Here is a 26,760-nt window from a genome sequence, read left to right as displayed (position 1 = left end):
GTGTAATTCACATACCATGGAATTGACCCTTTTAAAATATACAATTCAGTGTTTCTAGTATATTCAGGCACGTGTAACCATCACCCCTAATCCAGAGCCTGTCATCACCCCAAAAGATCGCCTGTCCCCGCCAGCAGTCACCCACCCTGGCCCCCCGACCTCCTGCACCCATGACCTGGCTCCTGTCCCTGTGGCTTTGCCTGTTCAGGACGCTCTGTGCACACGGAGCCGTAATACACATCCTTTCTTGTCTGGCTCCTTCCACTCAGCACGATGTTTCCGAGGTTCATCCACACTGTGGCATCTCAGCTGGGTAACGTGCCACGGGGTGGACCCGGCCGCGGGCACATCTGTGGGCAGCGGGCGCCCGGCCGGACACGGCTGGTGTTTAACTCTCGGGGAACCCGCGGCCTCTTCCAGGGCAGCTGCCTCGGGAAACTACCCCCCACCCCCGAGTCCTTGCCAACACTGGTCGATCTCTTCGTCCCTCCATGCCAGAGGCGTGATTTTTAACTTACTGATTTGACTTAACGATTGTTCCTTTCTTTAAAAATTAAGGTCGCCAACTTTAAACACCAAGGGTCACTGCGATGGTGTCACACTGAGTCGAGTTTCTCCTGCAGCACAAAGGAACCAGCCCTGGGAATCTCGGCCAGAAGGCTCTTCGGGACCCTTTCTCACCAGGTGCCAGGCTGCAGTGGGGGCAGGGGGTAGAGGTCAGGGGTCACCGCCATTCGGGTGGGCTTTCCTGCTCCCTGCCGGCTCTGACTGAGGGCCTCCTGACAACCAAAAACGAGGTAGAAATCGGAGGAATGACGAATGGCTACTTAAAAACCACATTTTACATTAAATATTTAATGTCACGGGGACAAATCCTTCCAGTGTGTCACGAAACTGTGTGTCACCAAAGCGGCCATGTCGGAACAAAGGCCCGTGGGCCTCAACCCACTTGGCACGGGGGGCACCCGCCAGTCCTCTGGGTTTTCTCTTTTACTTTTTGTGTTCTAAATATTATACAATGAACACACTCCGCTTTGTATTCATGAAAAAAAAGAAATCAAACCACAGATGTTATTCTTAAAAGTTAAAATAAACTACGATGGAATCTTAGCTTTACAGGGGATGCCAGCCACCTGCCCGCCCGGATGGCCGGGGGTCTGAGCTGCAGAGCCGGCCGCTTGTGTCGCTGGCTGTCCGTGACCACCAGACACATCTGCTCTCTCAAGCGGCGGCCAGTGGTCCTGACTCAGGGTCCTGGGGCTGCAGTCAGGACTGGTGGGGAGCCCGGGGGCCCACGTCCCGGACGGCGGGAACTTCTGAGCCCATCTGCTCTCTGCTCATTGCCTGCTCCAGTCTCCTGCTTCCCCCAGGCCCGTTCTGATAGGAGGCCTCGATTTCTTGAGGAGGTTTTCACATTTATTACCATAACGTCAGGGCGTTCGGTGTAAATCTTGCTTACGTGTGTGGTTCTCGCCTTTCATGAATGTTCAGCAAGTTTTTACTTCTCTTTTGTTTTCCCTTAATTAGTCTTATCAAAAGTTTATTTCATTGGTCTTTTCAAAGAACTAGATTTTGGGGAATTCCCTGGTGGTCCAGTGGTTAGGACTCGTTGCTTTCACTGCCGAGGGCCTGGGATGGATCCCTGGTCAGGGAACTAAGATCCCACAAGCCGCTCGGTGTGGCCAAAAAAAAAAAAGAAACAAAAACGAAAACACAAATAACTGGTTTTTGGTTTTGTACCTCCTGATTTAATTATTTAATTAAGCTTTCTCCTTTCTTTTTGAGTTATATATATATATTTTCAGATTCTTTTCTATTACAGGTTATTATAAGATATTGAATATAGTTCCCTGTGCTATACAGTAGGGCCTTGTTGGTTATCTATTTTAAATATAGTAGCGTGTATATGTTAATCCAAAGCCCCTAATTTATCCTTCACCCCATCCTTCCCCTTTGGTAAACACAAGTTTGTTTTCGGTGTCTGTGAGTCTGTTTCTGTTTTGTAAATAAGTTCATTTGCATCCTTCAGATTCCACATATAAGTGAGACCATATGATATTTGTCTTCCTGCCTGACTTACTTCACTTTGCGTGATCATCTCTAGGTCCATCCATGTTGCTGCAAATGGCATGATTTCCTTCTAAGCTTTTCTCTTTATTAACTCCCTCTACTTCCTTTTGTTTCTTGGTTTTGACTTTGGGGGCACAGTTTCCTTCCCCACTGCAGACGAACGCCTTCTGGTTTAACGCAGGCGTCTTGGACCTGCCTTTTTGTCGTGATAGCCCAGACGTCCCTCTTCCCTCCGGCTGGCCCTCCTTCCTTGGGAGGTGGAAGCCCCCCCGGACCGGCCCTTCGCCCCTGGAATTCGGGAGCCGCAGTGCTCACTGGCTCCAGCGATCACTCCACGTGACGAGCTCTCCTTCACAAGCTCTGGTTCTGTATTACAGGCTCATTGCTGTCGGTTTGCTCGAAGTTTCTAGCGTTCTGGCTTCTCCTCGCTCAGGGACAGGCCCTGGCCCGCAGGGTAGCCATCCCGGGGCAGGACGCTGGTGGCCGTGCGGGGTGCTGCGAGTGGACATTAGCTCAGGGACCAGCAGCAGCACAGTCTCTGGTCTGAAACTGCAGGGGGTCTCCGTGCGCGAAAGCAGAGACGGGTGCCCAGCTGCTTCCAGGTCCCATGCACCCAGACACCCAGCCCCCTGGAGGATGCAGCCCTTCACCACGGGATCCTACAGGACAGAACTGAAAGTCTCCTGTTTTACATTCTCCTTTCGACTCTGACCCTCCAAGGAGATTCACCTGGAGCCACTTGCTGTGTGCGTGGCTTCCCTGGAGCGTGGGCTGCCCTGGCTGGAGGGGCCCCTGCTCTTGTCTGAATGCCGCCCTTCCTTGTCATCCGTGCTTTTCTTCTTTAAGACCTCTTGGCGGGGCAGGGGGCAGGGTCCTCGACGAATGTGTTCACCTCGGCAGCCTGTAAACACCTGAAGCGGTGGGTCTGATGACCCACCCAATGCCCCGGCTGAGCCCCGGGGAGAAGCGTGGTCACCGAGCTCTGAGTTGGGAGGCTCTCCGTGGCCTTGTGCGATGGACACAGCCCGGGGGGACCGAGACCCACACGGCTGGCCTCGGACACCAAGTGCCCCTATCACATCTGAGCCTGTTTTTATTTCCTGAGAGAAAAATCTTATGTGGCACTTTGTTTTTTCTTGGAAGTGCCCATTGTTTAAAAAGAAAACAAAAATTCTTTGTGCTGGGCGAAAATCAATTCCCAAGTACCCAACTCCTGCCCATTTGATTGACATCTGTGCTCCAGAACCAACCAGTTACTGAACTCTTCTGGAAGTAAGTTCCAGCGCCAAGCTGGCCACTGAGTCTTGTCCTCACTCAGGTCACGGCCCCTGTGCCGGCCTCTACTGATTTACGAATCACAGGATTCTACCAATCTCAGCAGCCCCGCCCCCACGGAGGAGGAGCCTGGGAAGTTCTCACAGGCAGCAGCGGCCGAACAACGTCCTGGCCAAGGCTGGCTTGGGGCTCTCTGGGCCACAGCCGCTCCAGGCACCTCTGCAGCTACTGGGGAATAGAGTTTATTTATTTATATTTTTGGCCGTGTGGGGTCTTCCTTGTGGCGCACAGCCTTCTCTGTAGTTGTGGCGTGCGGGTTTTCTCTCTCTAGTTGTGGTCCGTGGACTCTGTAGTTGCGGCCGCACAAGCTCAGTAGTTGTGGTGCACAGGCTCAGTAGTTGTGGCGCACAGGCTTAGTTGCTCCGCAGCACGTGGGATCTTAGTTCCCCACCAGGGCTCGAACCCGTGTCCCCTGTATTGGAAGGCGGATTCTTTACCACTGGACCACCGGGGAAGTCCCCTGGGGAATAGATTTTAGCTCAGATACAAGGAAGTTTTTCTAAACAACCTCTAAAATATTGAATTTTAGAGCTGGAAGAATCTTAGAGGTCATTTAATCACTCCAACTTTCAGGCTATCTGTAAAATAAAAAACTTGTAACTGAAATCTTCTTAAGGATTTTTTTAAATTAAACATTTTATTTTGCGATAACTGTAGCTATACATATACTTGTAAGAAATAACAATAGATGTCCCATATACCCATCACACATACCCCAAATCACAACCAGGCCCTTGTGTTGCTTCAGTCGCAAACCAGAACGCCCCAGCGCCGTGGGGCCCTCCTGCTGCCCCGTCACAGCCGCCCCAGGTCGCCCATATGATCTCCATTCACATCCTCTGTCATTTCAAGCAAGTTGCATAGACGGAACCACACAGTCTGGCCTTTCGGGGTCTGTGTTCACTCGGCACACTCCCTTGAGATGCACACAAGCTGCTGTGTGTGCCCAAGGCTCATCCTTTTTGCTCAGTGGGCTCCCTCAGTGTGGACGCACAGTCTGTTGGACCAGCGCCCCCTGCAGGGCATCTAGGCTGTTTCCAGTTTTGGGCTATCAGGAGCGGAGCTGCAACAGTAATCCGTGTACACTGGCGGGCACAGGGACGGTACGTTGTCATCTTTTTATTATGGAAATAGAACAGGTGCAGAGTAGTGGGCACAGAGAACACCCAGAGAGTGATTCAAACAACGGGACCCCGGGTGGTGAGTGCACAGAGGCAGGGCCCCAGGACAGAGCCGGAGGAGGTGGAAGAGGCGGCAGGCTGGGGGTGGAGCACAGGAGACCCGGAGAAGGCGTGTCCCAGAGGCCAGGCACTGACGGGCGGACGAGCCCCAAGGAAGCCACCAGAAACCCTGACAAGTGCTTGGGTGGAACCCTGGTGGGAAGGCTGCCTGGAGCAGGATTAAGAGTAAAAAGCACGATGGGAAAACAGTCAAAAAGCTACACACAGTGACCACCTGACCCGGCTCCCAAGAGAATGGAAAACACACGGCCACACAAACACGTGCACACAAGTGTGATTCGCAAGAGCCAAACAGTGGAAGCAACGCAAATGACTGTCAGTGGATCAACAAAACCGGTCCATCCACACAACAGCATGTAATTCAGCCTTAAAAGGAATGAAGAACTGACACACGCTACAATGTCGATGATCCTCAAAACCACGATGCTGAGGGAGAGAAGCCAGACACAAATCTACACGCTTTATGATTCCACTTATATGAACTGTCCAAAAGAGGCGAATGCACAGAGTCTGGACCACCGGTTGCCCGGGGCTGGGGGAGGCGTGACAGGGAGTTGACTGCAGCGGGGGATGAGTTAGTGGTGATGGCTGCACAACTCTGTCAATGTGACAAAAACACTGAACCGTACACTTTAAAAATGAACTTTATGATACGTGAGTCATACCGTAGTTTCTAAAAAGCACCCAGTGAAGGTAACAGAGACGCTGAGTACTGGCAATCCTTTCAAGGAGTCTTGCTGCAAAGGGGAACAAAGAAATGGTGTGGGCACAGGAGGGGAGTGTTTTGTTCAAGATGCGAAGACAAACATCTGTTTCGAGGGGGGATGTGATACCTAGAGGGAGCACCCCAGGGAGACACGTGGGGATGAGGAGGAGGCAGCGCCTGGCCCAGGCGGGCCCCGCGGGAGCAGTGCGTTCCCAGGGAGGAGGCGCGGACCCCCTTCCAGCTGCCGCTTTTCCTCCGGGAGCCAGGGGGCCAGGGGGCCGGGTCCTGGGCTGGGAGGCAGGATGGGGCAGAGGTGGGGCCCGAGGAGAGGATGAGGAAGGAGCTGGGCCGAGGGCGGAGCAAGTGCCCGCACGGGGCCGTGTGACCCCCCTGAGGCTCACGGTCAAGGGGGACAGAGACCAGTCGGCGAGGCCAAGCTCCTTCAGCCCGGACGAAGGGACCGGGGACCAGAGGCCCCGGTGGGCGGGGCTCGTCAGGTGGAGGGCGTGAGCTGCAAGGACGGACAGGGTGGGGGTGAGGGCTGCAGCGACGGAGAGCCCCAGGTGGGCCGGTGGGAGGGGGCAGCTGAGCTCAGGGACCCTCTGGGGCTGCGAGGGAGGCAGGAATCCTGAGGCCGGACCGGGCAGGGCTCTGGGGAGGCTGGTGGGTAGGAGGTCTGGTCAGAGGAAGGGAGCGTCCACACGGGAATTCGGGGAGGAGGGAGCACGTGTGCGGTGCGGGCCCTGCCCACCTCCAGGCCAGCAGTTTGGGAAACTCAAAGCCCACACTGGTGAGGAAGCAGGGTCCTCAGGGGCACAGCGGCCCAGGACACCTATTGAGCACTTCTCAAGCATCATGGCAGGCCCTTCTCACAGCAGCCCTGCTGGGTCGTCCTCATCGTCCCTGGTCCTCAGGTAAGGAAGCCTGCACAGGTAAGGTACAGGGAGCTGGCCCAGGGCCACACAGGGAGGAGACTCAGCCATAACTGAGCAGAGTCACAGGCCCAACTGAGGAAGGAGGAGTCCAGCGTCAGAGGCAGTTGGGTGTCTGTGTTACCGCTGGGCTCTGGGCTCTGACATCTCCCGAGACACAAGCCTCCCCTGGACCCTGGAGGGTGCTGTCCTGAGTACGGAAAAGGGCAGAGCCCATCTACAGGAGTGTTTCTAGGGTTGGGTGCTGTGACGGTTAATTTTGTGTCAATGACAAGGCCATGGTGCCCAGATATTTGGTCAAATACAGTCACATGTTGCTGTGAAAGTATTTTTCAGATGAAATTAACCTTTAACTCAGTAGACAAAACAACACTGGTAAAGCAGAGACTCTCCATGATGTGGGTGCGCCTTGTCCAATCAGTTGAGGGCCTTAAGAGGAAAGACTGAGGTCCCCTGAGGAACAGGGATGTCTGCCTCTAGACTCTTCCCTGGGTCTCCAGCCTGTCACCGCCCGCCCCCCACCCCCGGGCTGAAAATTCTGGACTTGCCAGCTCCCACAAGTGCGTGACCTAATTCCTTAAAAAACAATCATCACTCTCTCTGAAAAAACCTAACACAGGTGCTAAGATCATGGCAGCAAATAAGACATAAATAGGAGTGTCCGTGGGACGTGTGCTGAGAAGGGAGAGGTCCAGGCACCTGTAGGGGTCCCCCGACTTTAAGGAGCGGCTCCCGGCCTCTCCTGGGGATGGAGCCCCAGGGCCCTGTGGGCAGGCACCACCTCGCTCCATCTGCAGGTGCACCGTCTCTACAGGCTTCTACTTTCTCTGTGAAGGAGAAAGGGGGACCTTCTGGTGTTCACGGTGTGAAACTGAATGAAGGGAACCTCATTAAAATGGAGTCGGGAAGGCTGGAAGGGGGAGCTCTCACACACCACCACTCCTCGTGTCTGCAGACCCCAAACAGGCAGACACGTACCTCACATCGACCCAGAGGAAAAGGGAGGCTTTCGCCCCGCCGGCAGCAGCCCAGCCAATGGGAAGCGTCGCCACCCTGAACCCCGTTTCCTCCAATGGGCTCTCCTTGCAAGCGGCCCCTCCCAACTTCCTCCTTTTTCTCTGTCAAGTAACATTCCTCTCCTTTATTAGCTGGTCTTGCCTATAGTTTTCGCTGTAGCCCTCTTGTCCTGAGTTGCAATTCTCTGCTGTTCCTTAATAAACCCATTTTGCTGATAAAATAACTGGCTGTGTTATCTTTAAGGTCAACCAGAGACTTGGGGGGGGCGGGGTACACAGGGGCTCTATGCTTGGCGTCCAGGGTCTCCCGGGCCGCACCACGTGGGGCCCACCTGCCCACACAGGGGCAGCGCCAGCCACGGGAGGTGGGGGCTGGACCAGTCCTGCCGGCTGAGGGAACGACGGAGAGGGGAAGGGTCTCCCTGGGCGGAAGGACGCCCTGACGGACGTCCCCAGAGGGTCGCTGGGGAGGACCACGACTTGCTTCCTCACGTGAGCCTCGGGCCTCCCCTCCGGCTCCGACCCGGGGTCCTAGACTGGCTGTGCCCAGCCAGGGTGACCCACCCCCGGAGCCCTCCCAGCTGTGCCCATGTCCAGCACCGGCCGCGGGCGCGGGAGGCCCCAGGGGCACCAATTGTGGCCAGTGCCCGGCCCAGGACGTGCTCCACAGCCCCCGCCCCTCGCACGCTCGGCCCGCGCCCCGGGGTCGCTTACCTGAGTCGGCGGGGTCCGCCCGGAACCTTGGCCCGGCCGCGGCCACGGCGTCAGCAGCGGGCCCGGACGGCTTTCCCCAGCGCACCGAGGCCGACGAGGCCTGGTGAGCTGTGGGCGGCGGGCCGGGAAGCGCGAGCTGGAGGACCTCCAGGCGGAAGTCCAGAGGGGCAGGGTTGACTCGAGGGGAGGAGCCGGGCCTCTGTTTGGGGGCGTGGTTAGTCCGGAGGGGCGGGGCTGGGTCCGGGGAGGAGCCGGGAGGCAGGCTAGGGTCTTGGTCAGGCCGGTGGGGCGGGGCCGGCTTGGGAGAGCCTCCAGGCCGCCGTTTGGGGGCGTGGTCAGTACGGGGGCGGGGCTGACTGGGTGGGGCCGCTCTGCCGCCAGGGGGCGCCGTGGGCCGCAGGAGGCCTGGCGCACCTGGCGCACCTGGCGCTCCCCGGCCCGCCCCGCCCCTCACCGAGTACCTGGCGCCGGTGTCGGTCCCCGACCCTCCCGTCCTCCTCGGAGGGCTGCCGCAGCCCCACGCCGGTCTCCGGATCCAGGGGCCCCTGCTCCGCGGTCCTCGGCCCCCAGCCACCCCACCGGATCAGTGACGGGACCCCCAACGCCGCCGGCCGCGCCCGCCGCGCTTCGGCCAGGAATCTCCGACTTCCGCCGTGGGGCCGGGCTGGTGTTCACGTCGTCATGCCCTCGCTCGGGGACCTGGTGCGGGACTGGCACCGGGGCGCGCAGGCCGTGGCGCGTGGGGACTGGGACTACGCCCTGCGACTCTTCTCGAGCGTCCGGGAGCCTCCCGCCAGGATGAGCTTCAACGTGGGCTGCGTGCACCTGCTAGCCGGGGACCCGGAGGCCGCGCTGCGGGTGAGCCAGGGGCCCGTCCCCCTGGGGGACGCTGCTCTCTGGCCCTGGGTGGGGAGTCGGTGAGGGGTGGGATAAAGTCCCAGCTGCAGGGGTGAGCCCAGGACCCCTGCCCTTCCTCCCTGATGGCCACTGATGATGTCTCCCCAGGTCCACCTCAGTGAACACCTAAGCAGGGGAGGCCTGTGTGGGCAGGGGACCCCAGCGGAGCTGAGTCAGGGCCGGGATGGGGGTGCAGGGCTCTGGCACTGCCTCCACTGTGTGGTGACCATGTGCCAGGCTCTGCAGTTTTGGGGGACGGCCGGGATGAACACTGGCTCAGGTGCTCTTGGCCGAGGTGCTAACATACCCGCAAACAGGCTCGAAGCTGGATGGGGCTGGGAAGGGGCACCCAGGGTGTAGGGTTTGGGCTGGGCCTTCTGCAGTGATGGCCAGGAGATAAGGTCTCTGGTTGCTGCCCAAACCCCAGATCTGAGTGCTCACCTGTCTCCCACCCACTCCCCAAAGCAGAACCAAGAGCTGGGGGTACACATGGGCGCACACACACACATGTCTCCGCCGAGGGGCCAGCAAGGCCACTCTCTGCCCTTCAAGCCCCCAGGTTTATTACAGTGGTGCACGTTCCACGGGTGACAACAAAAAGCCAGCAGCACACCGAATCCCCCTCAGAAAGAGCCAGGTTCCCGTGTTGTTCAGGCCATCAGTGACAGCTACCGAAAACGTGTTCAAGGGACCTACCCTGTCATTCTTCACATCTGTGTATGAATCTACAGTTATCTCAGCAGCAATGTCAGTGTTAAAATGTTATCCAACAAGGGGGGTGTGATCACTGGACACCATGGAATCAGCAGTGTGAGGCCAATCCAATCACCACTTCCTCTAAACCGTGATTTAACCAGAGAGAGGGGACAACTCGGGTCAAACTCAGTTCAACAAGCCCCCCAGTTGGCCATGACACCAATCCAGTTGCCTGTATTTAACTTGATAGCTGCTGTATGCCCTCCTCTTGCTTGTGTTTAACTGGTGGCTGCTGTTCTCCTTAGGAACAGATGATGTCATTTCTGAGTCTAGTTTCAGGAAGAGCTGTGTTTTACACACATATTAAGACTTTTGTGTTGTTGCTCTTTCTGATTCTAATAGATGAGAAGTGCGTCACTTTGTACGAACTACCAAAACTAGGATTTAAAAAAGACAAAAACCTTGCATAACGCCCTCCCCCGAAAGTAACGATTATTAATGCGATGGAGTGTTTCCTTGTCTTCATGGTAAACAAGTTGGTTTGTGCTGCCACCGAGTTGCCCCTGAGTGCGTCGCAAGGCACCTCGGGAGCCCAGGTGGCTTGGGGTTGTGGCCGTGACGCGTGCGCCCAGCCTCAGACTCAGAGGCCCCCCGGGTGGGCGCGGGAGACCTTCTCCTGCAGGTGGCCATGATGGGGGCCAACAGGATTCCTTGATCCATTGCTGGGCATCTGCCTGGACCGCATCTGTGACACAGGAGTGACGGGGTTACAGACCTGGGTGTTCCATGGGCATTTTTGTCCCCAGGCATTTGACCAGGCAGTGACCAAGGATGCCTGCATGGCTGTTGGCTTCTTCCAGCGAGGAGTGGCCAACTTCCAGCTGGAGAGGTGAGCACACAAGTGCCCTGTTCTTTCTCTGATGGCCCTTTGGCTCTGCAGAGCCCTTTCCTGTGTTCCTCTCTGCCCACGGGTCACCTCCTCTTACCCACCGCTCCTGGGCGGCCCCAGGGGAGCCCAGGAACAGGATGCTGTGGTCGTGTGGTGGCAGAAGCAGGGCAGGGACACACCTTGACCCTTGGCTCTGTACGGGGTTCGGGGGATCACAGAGTGCTTGCACAGGCTTCCCCTCCTTTGTTCCTGCATCCCTGCTGTAGCCGGGACAGCGCGATTATACCCGTTCTGCCCACGTGGAAACCGAGGGCAGGGCTGGAGAAGTGGTGTGTCCCCGGACATGGAGGTGATGGGGTCCTCCCTAGCCACCCAGCCCTCGGCGCCGGGCCCTTCCCAGAGAAGGGATCCGGGCTGCAGGACAGGCCCGGCCCCCACAGAAGGTCCCACTGGGGGCAGGTGGGCTCTGGGGGAGACCTCCTCATCGACCCAGGAGCCTTCCGGGGGGGCGATGGGGATTCTGGTGGGGGCTGGGGAGCTTCCAGCGGGGCTCTGCATGGGGAGGCCCATGGGGTGGGGCCCGAGAAGCAGGCAGGACACGCCCAGGGCACCCTGCACACCGAGGTTTGGGAGAGGGTCTGGGGTGCGGGCAGGGGAGCGAGGCGCCCAGAGGGCAGAGCTGGAGCCCCACGTGCTGCTCAGCCCGTCTGTGTGTGGACCCCGTGTTGAGACCTGGGTGACCACCACGGCCTCCACCACTGCAGCAGGAGCCGGGGCAGCGTGGGGCTGGGCGAAGCTCCGCCCCCTGCCTTCTGGCCGCTGAGGGCCTCCACGCCAGGCTCCCCTGCCGCCCACAGGTTCCGGGAGGCCCTGTCCGACTTCCAGCGGACCCTGGCACTGCTGAGGGACAATGCCGCCATCGACTACACCCAGCTGGGCCTGCGGTTCAAGCTGCAGGCCTGGGAGGTGGGCGTGCGGAGAGCGGGACGCGGCTGGGCGCTGGGGGTGCTGTCTGTGGGCAGGCGGCCCAGGTGGTCCTTCCAGGCCGCTCGTCCTGAAGACCCCATCCTCTGGGTCCCGCTGTCTTGTCACTGTCACAGCTGGGGCCGTGTTGACTCAGGTGCTCCCTCTGGCCAGAGGGGCCCCCAAATCCCACCGTGGGGCGCAGGGGAGGGTCAGAGGTCAGCGAGAGGTGACAGGCGGGGCGGGGGGGGGGGGGGAGCTGGGCCGAAGCAGGCCTGGCTGTGGGCCCCCGGCATCCCTGCCCTGGGGTTCTCGCTTGGCGCCGTTCCTGGCCTCCTGGGGCGGGGCGGGCACTGATGGAGGGGCTTAGGAGGAGCGCTTGTGCTCCTAGCGCTCCCGGAAGCGTGCTGCCTCGGAGCCCCTGGGAACCACCCGTGTCCCAGTGAGCCAGCCGCGGGGGAAGTCCCGCCGGGGTGGCCCCGGCCCAGGGCACTGTGTGCAAGGCGGACTGTGGGAGTCGGCCGGCCGTGACCCCGGCAGGCCATGTGACAGCAGCTCTGGGAGCGCGGTGTCCCTGTGGGGACAGAGGCTGCCGTGGCTGAGCGCTCCCCACCCTCCCCCCTCGGCTCCCGGGAGCACTGGCGGCTTTGCTGCTGTTTCCCAGCACATCCAGCCCAAAACGTCCTTCCACACGCGGGGAGGGGCGGGACGGAGAGAGGCCTTCCTCAGACAGCACCCCAGACTCTTGGGGGTTCAGTAAGCAGGGCAGCACGGGGAGGAGGGGGTCAGGCCAAGTGCAGGACGGGGCTGCAAAGGCCGAGAGGCTGCTTCCAGAGATGGGAGGTCCGCCGGACATTCAGAGCAGAAAAGCAGGGAGAGCTGATCCGCTCCGGCTGGGGGTCTGGGGAATGAGGCCTGCCGGGCAGAGCCGGCCCAGGGGCAGAGCCAGGCGGGCTCCACGTCTGCTGGGCGCCTGGAAGAGCCCTGGGCAGCTGTGTCTGGGAAGCGCAGTGGCTGGACCAGGGGCAGGGCCAGGTGTGGGACCAGGCGGTGGGGCTGGGGGGCGTCCTGGGCCTGCCATCACCCACGCCTCACTCTCAGGTACTCTTCAACGTGGCTGCAGTGCAGAGCCAGCTGGGGCTCTGGGCGGAGGCCACCCACAGCCTAGAGGAAGCCATCTCCAAGGGGCCGGAAGGGGCCCGCGATGACCTGGACATCGCCCTGGGCCAAGTGCAGGTGGGGGGAGGTGAGGGGGCAAGTGGGGGGCAGGTGAGGGGGCAGGTGCGGGGCAGGTGAGGGGGAAGGTGGGGGGCAGGTGAGGGGGCAGGTGAGGGGAGATGAGGGGAAGGTGGGGAGCAGGTGAGGGGATGTGAGGGGGCAGGTGAGGGGCAGGTGAGGGGGAAGGTGAGCAGAGCCAGACTCCTAAGCTGACTCAGGTGGCTTGCCAGGCCCATAGCCTGCAGTTTGGGGCTCACATCTGTCCCACCCCCAAGACTGACTATATGAGCTGAAGAAAATTCTGGAAGGAGCGGCCTGTGTGCCCAGGTGTGGGCTGGGCTTCCCATGGGCTATGGGAAGTAGGTGACAGGGCCAAGCCGTCCCTTCTGCTTTGCGGCTCCTGCGGCCTCAGGCCTGGCCCAGTGCTCAGGTCTGCGTTGTCCGGACGCCCCTCCAGAAACAGGCCTCCCTGCAGCCTCGGCAGGTCCCCAGGGGTGAGGTCTTCCGGCCGCACAGGCGGCACCTGGAACACCTGGAGCCCGTGGATTTCCTGGGCAAGGCCAAGGTAAGGGAGGGGTAGCTTCTCGCTTCTCAGGCCCCAGGGACTCCGGGGCCAGCAGCACCCAGCAGGCCGCAGAGCGGCGGGCAGCCAGGCCCCTGCTGAGCTCACACCGCGTCCCGAGCTTCCAGGCTGAGTTCACAGGGACACCCGGGGTCATCACGGCCTTGGTGGGTGGACAGAGGACACAAGGCTCCCGGGGTGGGCAGCAGTGTCTCCAAATGGGGCTCACAGATCTGGGTCTTGGAACCTGGCGGTGGAGCCCCCCAGAAGCTGCTGAGGACCCCCAAGGCGGTGCCGGCCATGCCTCCCTCCGCCCTCGACTCGCTCTTCTGGCCTCAGCACCTCCTGGGTTTTGCGTTTCTGTGGCCTCCCTGCATCTCTGCCTCAGAGAGCAAGACCCTGGGGAGGAGCGAGGCAGGCTGGCCTGGGCCACCTCTGCCCACCGTGGGTCAGGGCAGGGCAACACCAGCAAAATCACAGGACAGTGGGGAGCAGCTCACCCCGAAGGCGGGGTGGTAGCTGGGGCAGTGAGGACTCCCGGGGCACAGAGGAAGAGTCACTCTGGTTTCCAGCTGGTGGCCCTCAGCCAGGCCTGACACCCCCCCGGTCACCCGAGGGCTAGGTGCTGTGTGTCTCTGCTGGAGGGCTGCGTGGAGGAGGGGGCTCTGAGCTGCATTAATCCATCAACTTGGAGTCCTGTTCTCACAGGAGATGACTCCTTCTAAGAAACAAGAATATTTTAAAGGTTGTATGAAAAATAAGTTAAAATGATCAGCACAGATGTTTTCCTTCTTCAAACGTATTTTTCCCACCTCCCTGCCCCCACCACCGTGGTCCAACGTCTTTGGGCCAGGCTTGGGCAGCGCCCCCCGGGCAGATGGGAGACTTCGGGGTTCAGAATGGACAGTGAGGGCTGGGCACCCCTGACTCGGCCGGCCCCTCGCTGTCCCTCCCCAGGTGGTGGCCTCCGCCATCCCTGACGGCCAGCACGAGGACGCCCGGCCTCAGCAGCCACAGGTGGGTGGGTAGCCTTCCAGCCACCTGACTTCTCCTCTGACGTTTTGCAGCTGGGGCCTTCCAGACCCATTACTCTTTTTTTTTTTTTTTTGTGGTACTTGGGCCTCTCACCGTTGTGGCCTCTCCCGTTGCGGAGCACAGGCTCCGGACGCGCAGGCCCAGTGGCCATGGCTCACGGGCCCAGCCGCTCCGCGGCATGTGGGATCCTCCCAGACCAGGGCACGAACCAGTGTCCCCTGCATCGGCAGGCGGACTCTCAACCACTGCGCCACCAGGGAAGCCCCCAGACCCATTACTCTTAAGGACGCCTTAAACCCTCCCCGCGGGCTTCTCAGCGTCCTTCTGATCTAAACGTGGGGGTGCGTCCCATCCCGGGAGAGAGCCAGTGAAAACTGTGCAGCCTTGCCCCCTAGCCCCCGATGCTCCGTGGGGTCTGCATCCTGAGGAGGGGGTCACTGTGTGCCCACAGGCTCTCTACGCACATGGTGAAGCCAGGCCTGGGGCTGCCGAACGGTAGGAAGGGGCCGTGGCCCCCCACTCTTCTTCCCCTGTTGGCAGAGGCCCTGCGAGGCCTGTCTTCCGGCCTGAGGCTAAAACCCCTTTGCAGACCCAGTGTGGCCACTCCGGGCCAGGGGCCAGGGTGGCTGTGTCCCCTTTCTGGACTGGCTGGAGCCCCAGTGCAGGGAAAGGGGTCCCGCCTTGCTCAGCCCTCCCTGTGCCCCCATTTGTCCTGAACCTGTTCTGCTCCTGGGGAAGGGGCCTGCCTGCCCCTCACTGAAGCTCTGCTCAGGCCTGGGGGTGGGCACCAGAGGCACCGGGGTGGGGTGCAGGCTAGGCTGCAGGCCGACGGGAGCAGCCCTGCCGGCCCCGCCAGATGCAGCCTCACAGGTGGCGGTCCAACTGGGGTGCTCCTTGTTTCCAGCTCAGGGCTCTCCTAGGCCCACCTTTCCCGGAGGACCTCGACCTCCGTGCTGGCTGGGTGAGGCCTGAGGACGAGGACCCCTCCCCCTTCCCTGCAGGGCCCGTGACACAGGCCCCTCCAGACCTGGTACCCGCTGTGGCCCCAGGACGCCCCTTGATGCGGAGATGGAGGTCAGCTCTGGCCAGGCTGGGCGGGCTGACCACGGCACACTGGTCACCAATGATGAGCAGGTGGGTGACCTGGGCAGGGCGGGCAGGGGCCATAGTGTTTGGAGGACCCCCGCCCCAGGCTGAGCTTCAGGACCAGCCACAGCTGGGCCCTGCAAGGGTCTCAGGGCAGGGCAGGTGGCCTCATCACCTGCTGGGGGATAGAGATTTGGCTTCCTCAGGCAGGCCAGGGACTTGGCGGGAGCCAGCCACAGTGACCGGACGCCATGGGTCAGGGACACACTGCCGCTCACATGTGCATAGACAGGAGCCTGGGTGTCTGCTCCTCACCCTGGGCCCGGGAGGGGCCTGCAGCCCGTGCGTCATAGCCATGAGGCTCCCACCCCTCAGCTGGGGCCCCCGGCCTTCCTCCTTGGACATGGGACTCCCCGAGATGCCCCAGGCACTGGGTGAGGCCAAGGAAGGGAGGGGCACAGGATTCTCCTGGGCAGGTGTGCTGGCAGGTGTGCCAGGAGGGGTATGCAGCCAGCCCCAGGAGCCGGGAGGCCGCCCAGCACAGAGAAGGTGGTTAAATTTCACATTCAATTTATCAAAGGACTCAGTTTGAAACAAGACGGTCACTTCTCTTCCTCTTTCACTGATGTCCAGCTAACTCGGTGGACAGATTGGTGCCCTGGAAAGCCATCCATCACAGCTGTGCTTGATGAAACCCCGTGGCCCTAAGTTCACATACTGGGTGTTGGAGCACTTGGCCTTCCTGACAATGGGCAGCAGCTTCCCAATTGCTTTAAACAGCTGACAAGTCTGATAAAATCTAAACACTCGGTTTACAGACTTGGTCCAACTTTCAGATCCCACCTGAAATCGGGATCTGAGCCAGCTGGTCGGTGTGGCCAGGACTGGGGCCCTCTGGGGTTTCTGCTGCCCCTCCGCACACCCACTGCTTAGGGTCCCAACACAGGGTGAAGCCCAGCAGGTCTCTGGCTTCGGTCCCCAGCCCCCAGGGTCACTGGGAACCCCAGCTGGAGCTGCCACCTCCTGGTGGGCCAGGGGAAGACTGCTTGGTGCCCACAGTGCAAGGTGGCCTGTCTGTAGTCTCCAGGCCTATAGGGACCTGGTTCATGCCCCAAATTCACCTCCAACGGCGTTAGATTTGTGGCTTCCTGCCTGGCCAGGCTGTCTTGCAGGCCATGCCCCTCACCACTGGCTCTGCTTGGACAGTGTCTGGGCACCGCCCCCGACGAGCTCCAGGCCCAGGGAAAGCTACCTCCGCCCTCAGGGCCCCACCCTGGCCCGGCAGAGCCCCAGCCTGTGGCTTTCCTTGCAGAGGCCCCACGTGGAGCAAGCTGGCCAGTGGGTCCTCCAGGTGAGGCCCCCTGAGCAGCTGGTGGTGGGAGGGTGCTTTGTGGAAGGAGCCCCAGGCAGGCATCTGGGCGGGGCCGGGAGCAGCCTCTTTGTCCTCCAGGGAGGAAGCTGGTGGCCTTGGGGCTCCCGGTGGGCGCGTGGTGCCAGCATCTCCTGTACTCCAACATGTTCTCCTTTGGGGATTGGTAGCCACCGGAGTCCCTGACTCCTCCCCGCCCCGCAGGGCTGCTGGCGGATGGGGGGCCGGGCCCTGGCTCCTCTGAGGATCCTGCAGGCGCTGGGGTAAGAGGCACTGGCCCTCATGTCACCCTCCACCCCCCCAGGGATATGGGGCTCCAAGGCCAGACCCCATCCTCCGAATGCCTCTAGGGACCCCAGCTAAAGAAGCCTCACAAGTCCAGAGCCCCAGGCCCCTCCCACCCTCTCAGCCCCTGCCCTGCCCCCTGGCCCGAAGCCCACCCTGGCAGTCCTGGGCACACAGATCTGGGGCCTTGGAGACCAACCACCTTTCTGCCTGGACCCAGGGTATGGCTGGAGGGGGCCCCGAGTCCTTGGTGACCTTCACAGTGCAGTGCACCTTCACCCTGGCCCTGAGGGCCCCAAGAGGAGCTGACCTGTCCAGCCTGCGGGCCCTGATGAGCCAGGCCCTCCCTCACCAGGCCCAGACTGGGCAGCTCAGGTGAGCTGGAAAGCCGGGTGGGAGGGCTCCAAGCTGGGCACCTATTAGTCCTGGCCCTGGGAGAGGCTTTTGAGGTCAGAGGTCAGCACCCTCCCTAAAGTCCCTGCCCGCGCTGCCCACTCTGAGGCGTCTCTTTGCAGTTACCAAGACCCTAGTGACAGCAGGGGCTGGGTGCCCCTCACCGGGGAGGAGGCACTGCAGAGGGCCTGGCGGGGCGCGGCTGCCGGCCCTGGGGAGCTGCGGCTACAGTGCCAGGTGAGCCGGGGTGGGGGGCGGCCCGGGGCGGGGACATCCAGCCCTTCTCTCCGTGCCGAGCTTACCCTACAGCCCTCCCCGCTGCCACAGGGAGTGGGCGGCCGGCCTGTCCTCTACCAGGTGGTGGCCCGGCACGGCTACTCCGCCCAGGGGCCTGAGGACCTGGCCCTGCAGCCGGGAGACACTGTGGACGTCCTGTGCGAAGGTAGAGCTGCCACTGCCCACCCCCCCATCGCCCTGCCGGGGCCCCGGGGCAGACGCGGTGTCTGCGAGCAGATGTGGTGATGCCCTGACGCCCCCTGCAGTGGACCAGGCGTGGCTGGAGGGCCACTGTGACGGCCGCATCGGTATTTTCCCCAAGTGCTTCGTGGTCCCGGCCGTCCGGCGCACATGAGGAGCTTGGCGCTAAGAAGTCCGTGGCGATGAGGGTTTAATAAAGGCGAGATCTGCCCCTACCGAGGTGTGGCCGTCTCCTGGGCTTGGCCACTGAGGGGGCCTGACTGAGGCTTCCAAGGGTGTGGGGTGGCCACTCCGGGAAAAGCCCGCAGGGCCTGGACACTGGCTCTGACAGCTCCTGGAGAGCCCAGGGCCCGCTGCTGGCCCCTCCCAAAGAGCCGGGCCCCCTCTACCTCCAGCAGTCGCCCCCAATCCCAGGCTTGGCCTGGCCCTGAACCCGTAGGTCTGCAGTCACACAGCCCTGAGGGCTGCAGGGGTCGCGATGGCCCAGCCCTCGTGCAACATGGGAAACACGCTGGGGTGCTGGGACCTGAAGGCCATGGTCGGGGCCACGGCACAGCCTCCGTGGCCAGAATGACCCCAAGGGCAAAAGGGGGCCATGTGACCATGGGGCCAGATCCCCCAGGGCAAGCCTTGGGGGTCGGGGCTCAGGAAGGCTCTGGCCAGCTCAGGCCTCTGCCTTCCAGCACCAGGTGGCAGCCGGCCTAGTCCCGGAGCCAGAGCTGCACCGCAGTGGCCCCGAGAATGGCCATGAGGGTCAGCACCAAAAAGACGACTCCGGCCACCCAGACGCCATAGCTCTGTGCCCGCCACTGGGCAGGCGCCTCAGCGGGGATCAGGCTGGTCAGGTTCAGCATGTAGCCCAGCGTCCAGCCCACGTCGGTGCCACCGGCCTGCGGGCCACACGCCGCTCAGGCTGCGGGCGGCGCCCGAGGCCCCAACGCCCCCTCGCCCTGAGCCGTCACCTGCTTGCGGAACTCGATGCCGCCCCAGGTCTCCTGGCTGAACCCGTAGCCCTCGAGCAGAAGCGTGAGGATGTACAGGCCTGAGGCACAGTAGTCACGCAGCCAGCGGTCCTGCCCGGGCGAGCTCGCCTCCACCTGGGGGCCCGGGAGGCCAGAAGCCCCATGAGGCCTCACCTCCTGGGCCCCCAAGGCTGGTCCCCCTTGGAGACGTGACCCTGAGTCTCCTGCCTGGAGCCCCCCAGCCCCCCGGCCACACTGTCTGGGACGGGGTCCCTGCTCAGTGGAGTCTGCAGCCCAGGGAGCTGGGGCCCAGGTTGGGGGCGGGCAGCCCGCATCCACCCACCAGCTTCCAGGGCCTCTGGCAGAACTCCCAGACGGTGGCATTGGCCGTGGCCAGCGACGGCCTGGAGGTGAGGTTCAGGAAGTGGAAGGTGTGGTAGAAGCTGGAGAAGGCCTGGGGTGGGGGGGCGAAGTGCCCGGGCAGGGGGCCCAGGGTGAGCCGGGTTCCGCCCCGCCCCGCCCCACCCCACCCCACCTGGGGCCCCGAGGGGAAGCTGGGCCCCGAGGGCAGGCCGTGGGGGCTCACGTAGAACTGGCCCCGCACGGGGGGCTGGTAGACCCTGTCGAAGGCGCAGTCTCCTCGGCCGTCGCAGCTGGAGAAGTTGAAGAGACCCCGGATGGCGGCGACACAGGCCCCGGGGTTCCCCGTCCCCTCCATGGTGAGGTTCTGGCCGAGGTCTCTGGGGGCTGCGGCCTGGACGCAGGGCGACCCGTACAGGGGGGCCAGGGCCAGCGTGCCCCGGTAGCCACTGTGGTAGCAGGGGTGACGCACCAGGAGGCCTGGGCTGCTCTGCGGGGAAGGTGGGGGCACCTCTGAGCACCCGCCTGGCAGGGCGCCCCGCCCACCTCCCGCAGAGCAGCCCACCTGCACCAGCCCGGCCAGGAGCCGGTTCAGCATCTCGTCGCGCCCGAAGCAGAGGTAGCTGTGGGTGTAGACGCTGTGTTCTGTGCCATACAGGCGGAAGGTGGCCTGGGTGGTGGTGTCCAGGATGGGGCCTCCAGGCACAAAGGTGATCTGGGTGGAGGCCCCACCCATGTCCAGGGCACCCACCAACGTCCCCTCCAGAGGCCGGATCCATTCTCCGGAGAAAGAGTACTGGCCACAGACAGGGGGCACTGAGTCCTGGGGCCAGCCACAATGTCCCCCCCGAGCACCCCTCCCACCCTGGGACCGTCTGTGGCACCTTCACCAGCAGGCCCAGGACATAGTTGATGGTGACCCAACCTAAGGCCCCTTCGTCCTGCCCAGCCAGGAGCTCAGCACCCCAGAAGTCCACGGGAGACTGGCTCAGGACCCGGCTGACTGCTGCGAAGACGTCCTCCGCCTGAGAGCTGTTCTTCTGGCTGCACGGAGAGGACAAGGACGCTGGAGATGGCAGAAGCCACCCCTCTTCCTTCCCGCCTGAGCAGGGACCACAGCTCTCACACTGCACCCCAGGGACGTGTGCGGGCCCACACCAGCCCCCACACCTGAGCAGCCTCATGCCAGCCGTGGCCCCCAGGAACATGGGCGTTTGCTGACGCTTGGCCTTCGGGATCAGTGCCAGCGCCTCCTCCAGGCAGCCCTGCAGGCTCTCGCCAGCCTGTGCAGGGTCAGAGGCGTAGGAAGAGATGCCAGGCCCTGAAACACACCACCACAGGACAAGGCTCCAGGCCCCGAAGGAAGCTGGGCTGAAAGGGCCTGTGGGAGGTTGAAAAATAGCCCCCAAAGATGCGTCCACATCCTCACCCTTGGAGCCTGCAAATGGGACCGTATCTGGAAAAAGGGTCTTTGCAGATGTCATTAAGTTAGGGACCTTAAGATGAGCTCATCCTGGATTCCCCAGGTGAGCCCTAAAACCAACAACTGGCATCCTTACAAGAGACAGAAGAGGGAGATTTGAGACACAGGGGAGAGGCCACGTGAAGTCCGGGGGAGAGGTTGGAGGGATGCCACGTCTGGAGCCCCAGGAGCAGGAAGAGTTTGCTTCGGATCTCTGCAGGCTCAGGCAGGACAGATCCAGAGCCCTGGCCCAGCTCCCACTGACCAGCTGGGCCCCCTGGGGCAACTCACTGAACCTCTCTGAGCCCCTTTCCTTTAGGTTGATTTGCTACTGCCCAGCTCCAGCCTGTGCCACTTCCCAAACCTCCATCCAGCTGGAAACCCCAGCCGGGCAGCGGCTGGCAGCTCCCAACACCCGTCCACCATTGATGGAACTGCCCACTGACCTTTCGCCTGGCAGGCCAGGGCCTGGCTGACCACACCTGTGTCATTCTCCTTGTTTGCCAGCCACTGATACACAAAGAGTGATGTGTGGGAGGACCCAGCGTCGAACACGATCCCGAACTGGGAGTGACACCAGGGTCAGGAGGGCGTAGGGGCCGTCACGGCCCAGCCCAGCCTCCCCTGGGTGGGGTCTGGGGGCACACCTTGGTGTCTGCAGGCAGGAGGACGTTGGTGGCCTCCACCAGGAAGAGAATGAGCGTGGTGAGGCCTGAGACCGCTGCAGCCCCCAGCAGGGCTGTGAAGGCCCGTTCCTTCCATGTCAGCCCCATGGGGGCGGGACTGGCACCTGTGGGGTGGGCAGCAGTGAGCACCCAGACTCTGCTGGCTGCAGGTGCCGCTGCCCTGGAGAGCCCCTCGGTCCTCCCCGGGGCTCAGACAGCCCACCCCGGCTGGGTCGATGGGCAGGACTAAAGACCACGCCGGAGAGCCGGGCTACGCATGGTGTCACAGGTCACAGGGGCCGGCAGGGGCTGGGCACCGGGATGCCCTGTCTGGCGACAGGCTAGGCTGCAACACACAGCAATGGGGAGGTCCCGGAGACCCCCTTTCTAGTGCCACGCCGGGGCCCAGCGGAGCCACCCCCGTGTGATCTGGCAGCCCCACTGCCCACACCCTCCCAGGACCCCAGCTCTCCTCCCGTCCCCCACAGGATAAGGAGCCCCAGCTCCACAGTAAACTCCGGGAACCCAGGGCCCCGCCTCTCCCACCTACCTGGCTCCTCCCTGCAGCCCTCACCCCAGGCCTCTCCCAGGACAGTTTTCTAAGAGCCCTGAGGTCAGGCCCGAACTCGGTGGGGACAGGTGACCGACTGCCTGGATGTCTAATTGTTGCCAAGCAGGTCAGCGGGTCCCGGGAAGCACGGTTTCTCTACTGAAGGACCTGAAGGCCGAGGGGTTCTGAACAGATTCATCTGGTTTCTGTTTAAAAACCCAACCTCAGGCTTCTCTGATCTAAAACTTTTCACTTGGCCCCATGACAGTCCCTCACAGCCGGCCCAGGCTGACCCAGGAATGTGGTTTGCACGGGGCCACGGCACCAGCTCAGTGGCTGAGGCCTCTGCAGGGCCCTCTCCAGCCCCCAAATGTCCCTGAGTGGGGGCCCACGCACACGAGGTCACCAGGGGCCTCGGGCCAGTTGCCACCACTGTCCAAAGGAAATGGTCTGAGGTCTGCAGAGCTTTGAGGCTCATGGACTTGGTGCGGCATCAGTATCCCCACAGGAATGCGCCTGTTCCCGGGGGGCGTCCGCCTCTCAGGGCGAATGCAGGGCCCTGGGCTCCAGACGGCCCGTCTGCGTCATGACCCCATCTTAAGGAGGGAAGAGCACGGCTCACAGAGGACAGGTGACCTGCTCGAGCCGCCATCAGGCCAGGCCGGACGGGACCCAGCCTGTGCCCCCAAAAGCACCCTGGCCACAGGCCACCTCACAGACAGACAAGTTACAGGCAGGGCCAGGGACACCGGTACCCCCCCTCACACCCCCCTCCAGGGTGTGTAGCACCCTGAGCCCCCAGTGGGTGGGCAGAGAGGCTGGGTAGACTCCACACAGAGCACGCCCTCAGGACCGGTCAGCACCCCCAGACCAAGACGGCCCCTCACCTGGGCTGGTGGATGAGCAGTGGCGGAAACGTGGAAGCTGGCCTGTCTGTCGTCTCTCAGGCACCTGCCAGGTGCCGTCCCGCCTCTGCCCACCACCCGACGCTGGTCACCGCTCCCCTGAGCCCGGGTCTGCTGTCAGGCAGGTGGCGAGCCGCTGCTGCCTACACCCACCTGAGGTCACCAGCCCCGCCCAGGTTGGTCCCCTCCGGAGGCTGCTCAGACTTTGCCCTCAGACCCCGCCCTTCCCCAGCGGGAGGACGGTGCCAGTGGTCAGGGGAAGGGCAGGTCAGCGGAGTCAGGTGACTGGAAAGGGCCCAAGGCCGAGGGCTCGGCCAGAGCAAAGGCCCGGAGTCAGGGCAGCTGTGGTCCCATGAGGAGGGCGAGAGTCAGCCCCAGTCCAGTGGTTTGGAGGTTTGCAGGCGTGCGGTGAAATTGCCCCTTTTTGCGCACACGGGTCTATTTGTGTGACCCCAGCCACCACAACAAGAACCGCCCAGCCCGGCCCCAGCGCCCCCACCCCACTGGCTCTCCTCGCTGAGGTTTTGTCCTTGGGAGGGGGTCTCAGAGATGAATTGAGCCTGGCTTCTTCCCCTCAGCTTGAGGCCTGTGGCCCAGCGTCTCCCCCGTGCCCACGTGGAGACTGGCTACTCTGATGAACCGTTTGCTGAACCCCCGGTGCTGGAGGCATCGGGGTTCCCGCTCTCCGACTGTGAAAAGCTGCCGTGGACATTCATGCACGAGGCTTCGCTGGACCTGTGCTTTCGCTCCCACCCCGGCGACAGACTGTTGGGTTTAACTCGATGCAAAACTGCGCAGATGTTCTCCAGCGTGAGAGAGCCGGTGTCTGCGTCCTTCCAGTGTCTGCGTCACAACTTTTCATTTCAGCCGATCTGACCAATGCACAGTCCAGCCTCACTGTGGCTTCAGTTTGCACCAAGGGCTGAGGATGCTGAGCGTCTCCCCACGTGCTTTTTACACACGTGTATCCTCTCTGGTCAAGTGTCACATCTTTTGGTTGGATCGTTTGACTTCTTCCTGCTGAGTTTGGAGAATTCTTTATATATTCTAGGTGCAGCCCCTTCTCCTGTGTGAGGTTTGCAAATATTTTCTCTCAGTCCGTATCTTATCTGAACAGTGTATTTCACGGAGCAAATTTTAAAATTCTTGATGAAGTCAAATTTATTAGTGTGTTTTTTTGTGGATGGTCTTTTTGTGTTGTTACTAAGAACTTTTTGCCTAACCCCTGGTCATGAAGAGTTCTTTCTCCTCAAGTCTCTTAGTTTCATGATGTACCTTGATCTATGAACCATTTTGAATTATTCTTTGTAAGAGGTGTGGCTTGGTCAAGTCCACCTCCTCTGCATGTGGATGGCCGAGGCGCCAGCACTGGGTGTTGAAAAGACCATCCTTTCTAAAGAAGACGTGGTCCATGTGTACAGTGGAAGATGACTCAGCCATCGAAAGAGAAGGAAAGAATGCCATTGGCAGCAACAGGGATGGACCTAGAGATGATCATACTGAGCGGAGTAAGTCAGAAAGAGACAGACAAATACCGTGTGATATCACTTACATGTGCAATCTAAAATATGATACAAACCAACCTATCTATGAAACAGAAACTGACTCACAGACATAGAGAACAGACTTGCGGTTGCCAAGAGGGAGGGGGAGTAGGGAAGGGAAGGAATGGGAGTTTGGGGTTAGCAGATGCAAACTATTATATACAGGACGGATAAACAACAAGGTCCTACTGCATAACACAAGGAACTATATTCAATATCCTGTGATAAACCATAATGGAAAAGAATATGAAAGAGAATATATGTGTGTGTGTGTGTGTGTGTGTGTGTGCGTGTGTATAAGTGTGTGTATAAGTAACTGAGTCACTTTGCTGTGCAGGAGAAATTAACACAACATTGTAAGTCAACTATACTTCAATAAAATTAAAAAAAAAAAAAGGACGGGGGCTTTCCTGGTGGTTAAGAATCTGCCTGCCAATGCAGGGGACACGGGTTCGATCCCTGGTCCGGGAGGATCCCACATGCCTCGGAGCAACTAAGCCTGCGAGCCACAACTACTGAGCCCGCATGCCACACTACTGAAGCCCGTGTGCCTAGAGCCTGCGCTCTGCAACAAGAGAAGCCACCACAATGAGAAGCCCGTGCACTGCAACGAAGAGTAGCCCCTGCTCGCCACAACTAGAGAAAAGCCTGTACACAGCAATGAAGACCCAATGCAGCCAAATAATTAATTAATTAATTAATTTTTAAAAAAAGAAAGGACCATCCCTTCTCTGTGGACCCCTCTGCACCTCTGTATGACTGGCCATATTTGTGAGGGCTCATTTCTGGACATTCTATTGGAATTCTGTCCCCAGTTCTGTCTTGATTATGCAGCCACATAGTAAGTCTTTTTTTTTTTAAAGATGTGGGTTTTTTAAAATAAATTTACTTATGTACTTATTTATTTTTGGCTGTGTTGGGTCTTCGTTGCCGCGTGCGGCCTTTCTCTAGTTGCGGCGAGCGGGGGCCACTCTTCATTGTGGTGTGTGGGCTTCTCTTTGCGGTGGCTTCTCTTGTTGCCGAGCCCGGGCTCTAGAGCGCAGGCTCAGTAGTTGTGGAGAACGGCCTTAGTTGCTCTGTGGCATGTGGGATCTTCCCGGACCAGGGCTCAAACCTGTGTCTCCTGCATTGGCAGGTGGATTCCTAACCACTGCACCGCCAGGAAAGTCCCCACGTAGTAAACCTTAATATTGTGCAGTATGAGTCCTCCAACTTCAATCTTCTTTTTCAAAATTGTTTTAGCTATTCTAGTTCCTGTGCCCTTCCATATAAATTTTATAGTCAGCCCCTCTTTATGTACAAAAAAATTCTCCTGAAACTTTTATTGGCGTTATATAATCACTTTGTGGAGGATTGATATCTTTACAATTTTGAGTCTTCCAATCCCTGAACACAATTTCTCTTCTCTCTAGTTAGTGTTTAGGTCTTAAAATTTTTTTCGTCAGCATTTTTCTAGTGTTCAGAACAATGATCCAGTACATGTTTTGTTAGATTTATACCTACGTATTTCATTTTTGTGGGGAGCTATTGTAAATGGTACTTTTAAAAATTCAGTTTTCAATTGTTCATTTGGTGGTAAGTAGATGCAATTGGTCTTTGTGGTTGACCTTGTACCCACCACTGTGCTAAGCCCACCTATTAGCCCCAGGAGCTTGTGTAGATTCCCTGGAGTTTCTGACGCAGACAGTCGTGTGGTCTGTAAACAGGACAGCTGCGTCTGCTCCTCTCGTGTGTGCCTCTTCTTCCTCTTTCTCACCTACTGCCCTGGCCAAGACTCCCAGGTGCATGAAGTAGGGTGATGACTGCACACGTGAGCCTTGTTCCCAGCCTGAATTGTCATCCACCATGAAGCACGGTGTTAGTTGTAGGTGTTATGCGGATGCCCTTTGTCAGGGTGCAGAAGTTCCCTTCTAGTTTGCTAGAGTTTTCGTCATGAATGAGCACTGTATTTTGTCACGTGCTTTGTCTTCATCCTTTAATATGTTAATGTGATTTTTCTTCTTTGGACACTCAGTGTGGTGATATACACTGATTGATTTTCCTGAATACTGAACCAGCCATACATTCTCAGGATAAACTTCACTTGGTTGTGGTGCATTGTTTTCTTTATATCACTGGATTTTATTTGTTAACACAGTCAGTTCTCATTATTTGTGGATTTTGTATTTGCAATTTTGCTTACTAACCTCAAAATATTTTTGAAATCCCCAAATCAATACTTGTAGCGCTTCCGTGGTCATCTGTGGACATGAACAGAGCAGCAAAAAGTTTGAGTGACTTGATGCGCACGTCCTCAGCTGAGGTTGAACAAGGCGACACTGCCTTCTTGTTTCAGCTCTTGCTGTAAACAAGCGTCCTTTTCACGGTCTGTTTCGTGCCATGTTTTTTGTGCTTTTGTGCTTTCAGGAATCTGAGCCTCTATCTGCCC

At 59.9% G+C, this 26,760-nt stretch overlaps 3 protein-coding genes across 7 annotated transcripts in view; 1 reads left to right on the top strand and 2 right to left on the bottom strand.

The window, feature by feature from the left end:
• Nucleotides 1–8,149, bottom strand: part of EXD3 (exonuclease 3'-5' domain containing 3) — a 75,945-nt gene extending 67,796 nt beyond the window's left edge. For all 4 annotated transcript variants that reach the window (XM_060101744.1, XM_060101747.1, XM_060101745.1 and 1 more), the window contains exon 1: nucleotides 8,015–8,149. The gene's annotated coding sequence lies outside the window, so the exon portion shown is untranslated. The remainder of the gene's footprint in view (nucleotides 1–8,014) is intronic.
• A 546-nt stretch (nucleotides 8,150–8,695) lies between these two features.
• Nucleotides 8,696–18,078, top strand: NOXA1 (NADPH oxidase activator 1). The gene is given in 14 exon segments (XM_060101936.1): nucleotides 8,696–8,872; nucleotides 10,414–10,496; nucleotides 11,354–11,462; nucleotides 12,561–12,695; nucleotides 13,135–13,242; nucleotides 14,197–14,256; nucleotides 15,179–15,408; nucleotides 16,521–16,637; nucleotides 16,639–16,711; nucleotides 16,909–16,992; nucleotides 17,235–17,389; nucleotides 17,516–17,644; nucleotides 17,735–17,849; nucleotides 17,950–18,078. Coding segments are annotated over 14 exon segments (1,704 nt in total).
• A 507-nt stretch (nucleotides 18,079–18,585) lies between these two features.
• Nucleotides 18,586–21,441, bottom strand: ENTPD8 (ectonucleoside triphosphate diphosphohydrolase 8). 2 transcript variants are annotated; one of them, XM_060101972.1, is made up of 9 exons: nucleotides 21,316–21,441; nucleotides 21,115–21,232; nucleotides 20,377–20,527; nucleotides 20,091–20,250; nucleotides 19,772–20,002; nucleotides 19,433–19,696; nucleotides 19,190–19,300; nucleotides 18,847–18,981; nucleotides 18,586–18,774 (listed from the first exon to the last, which is right to left on the bottom strand). In XM_060101972.1, the coding sequence occupies exons 1-9, from the start codon at nucleotides 21,439–21,441 to the stop codon at nucleotides 18,586–18,588; spliced, it is 1,485 nt and encodes a 494-aa protein (XP_059957955.1). The 2 variants fall into 2 exon arrangements, with proteins under 2 accessions (XP_059957955.1, XP_059957956.1); XM_060101973.1 differs by lacking the exon at nucleotides 19,190–19,300.
• Nucleotides 21,442–26,760: the final 5,319 nt, after the last annotated feature.

This window comes from Mesoplodon densirostris, chromosome 6 (genome assembly GCF_025265405.1).
Source record: "Mesoplodon densirostris isolate mMesDen1 chromosome 6, mMesDen1 primary haplotype, whole genome shotgun sequence".
Lineage (NCBI taxonomy): Eukaryota > Metazoa > Chordata > Mammalia > Artiodactyla > Ziphiidae > Mesoplodon > Mesoplodon densirostris.
Note: the sequence above shows the minus strand (reverse complement) of the source record. Positions and strands in the feature narration are given on the sequence as shown.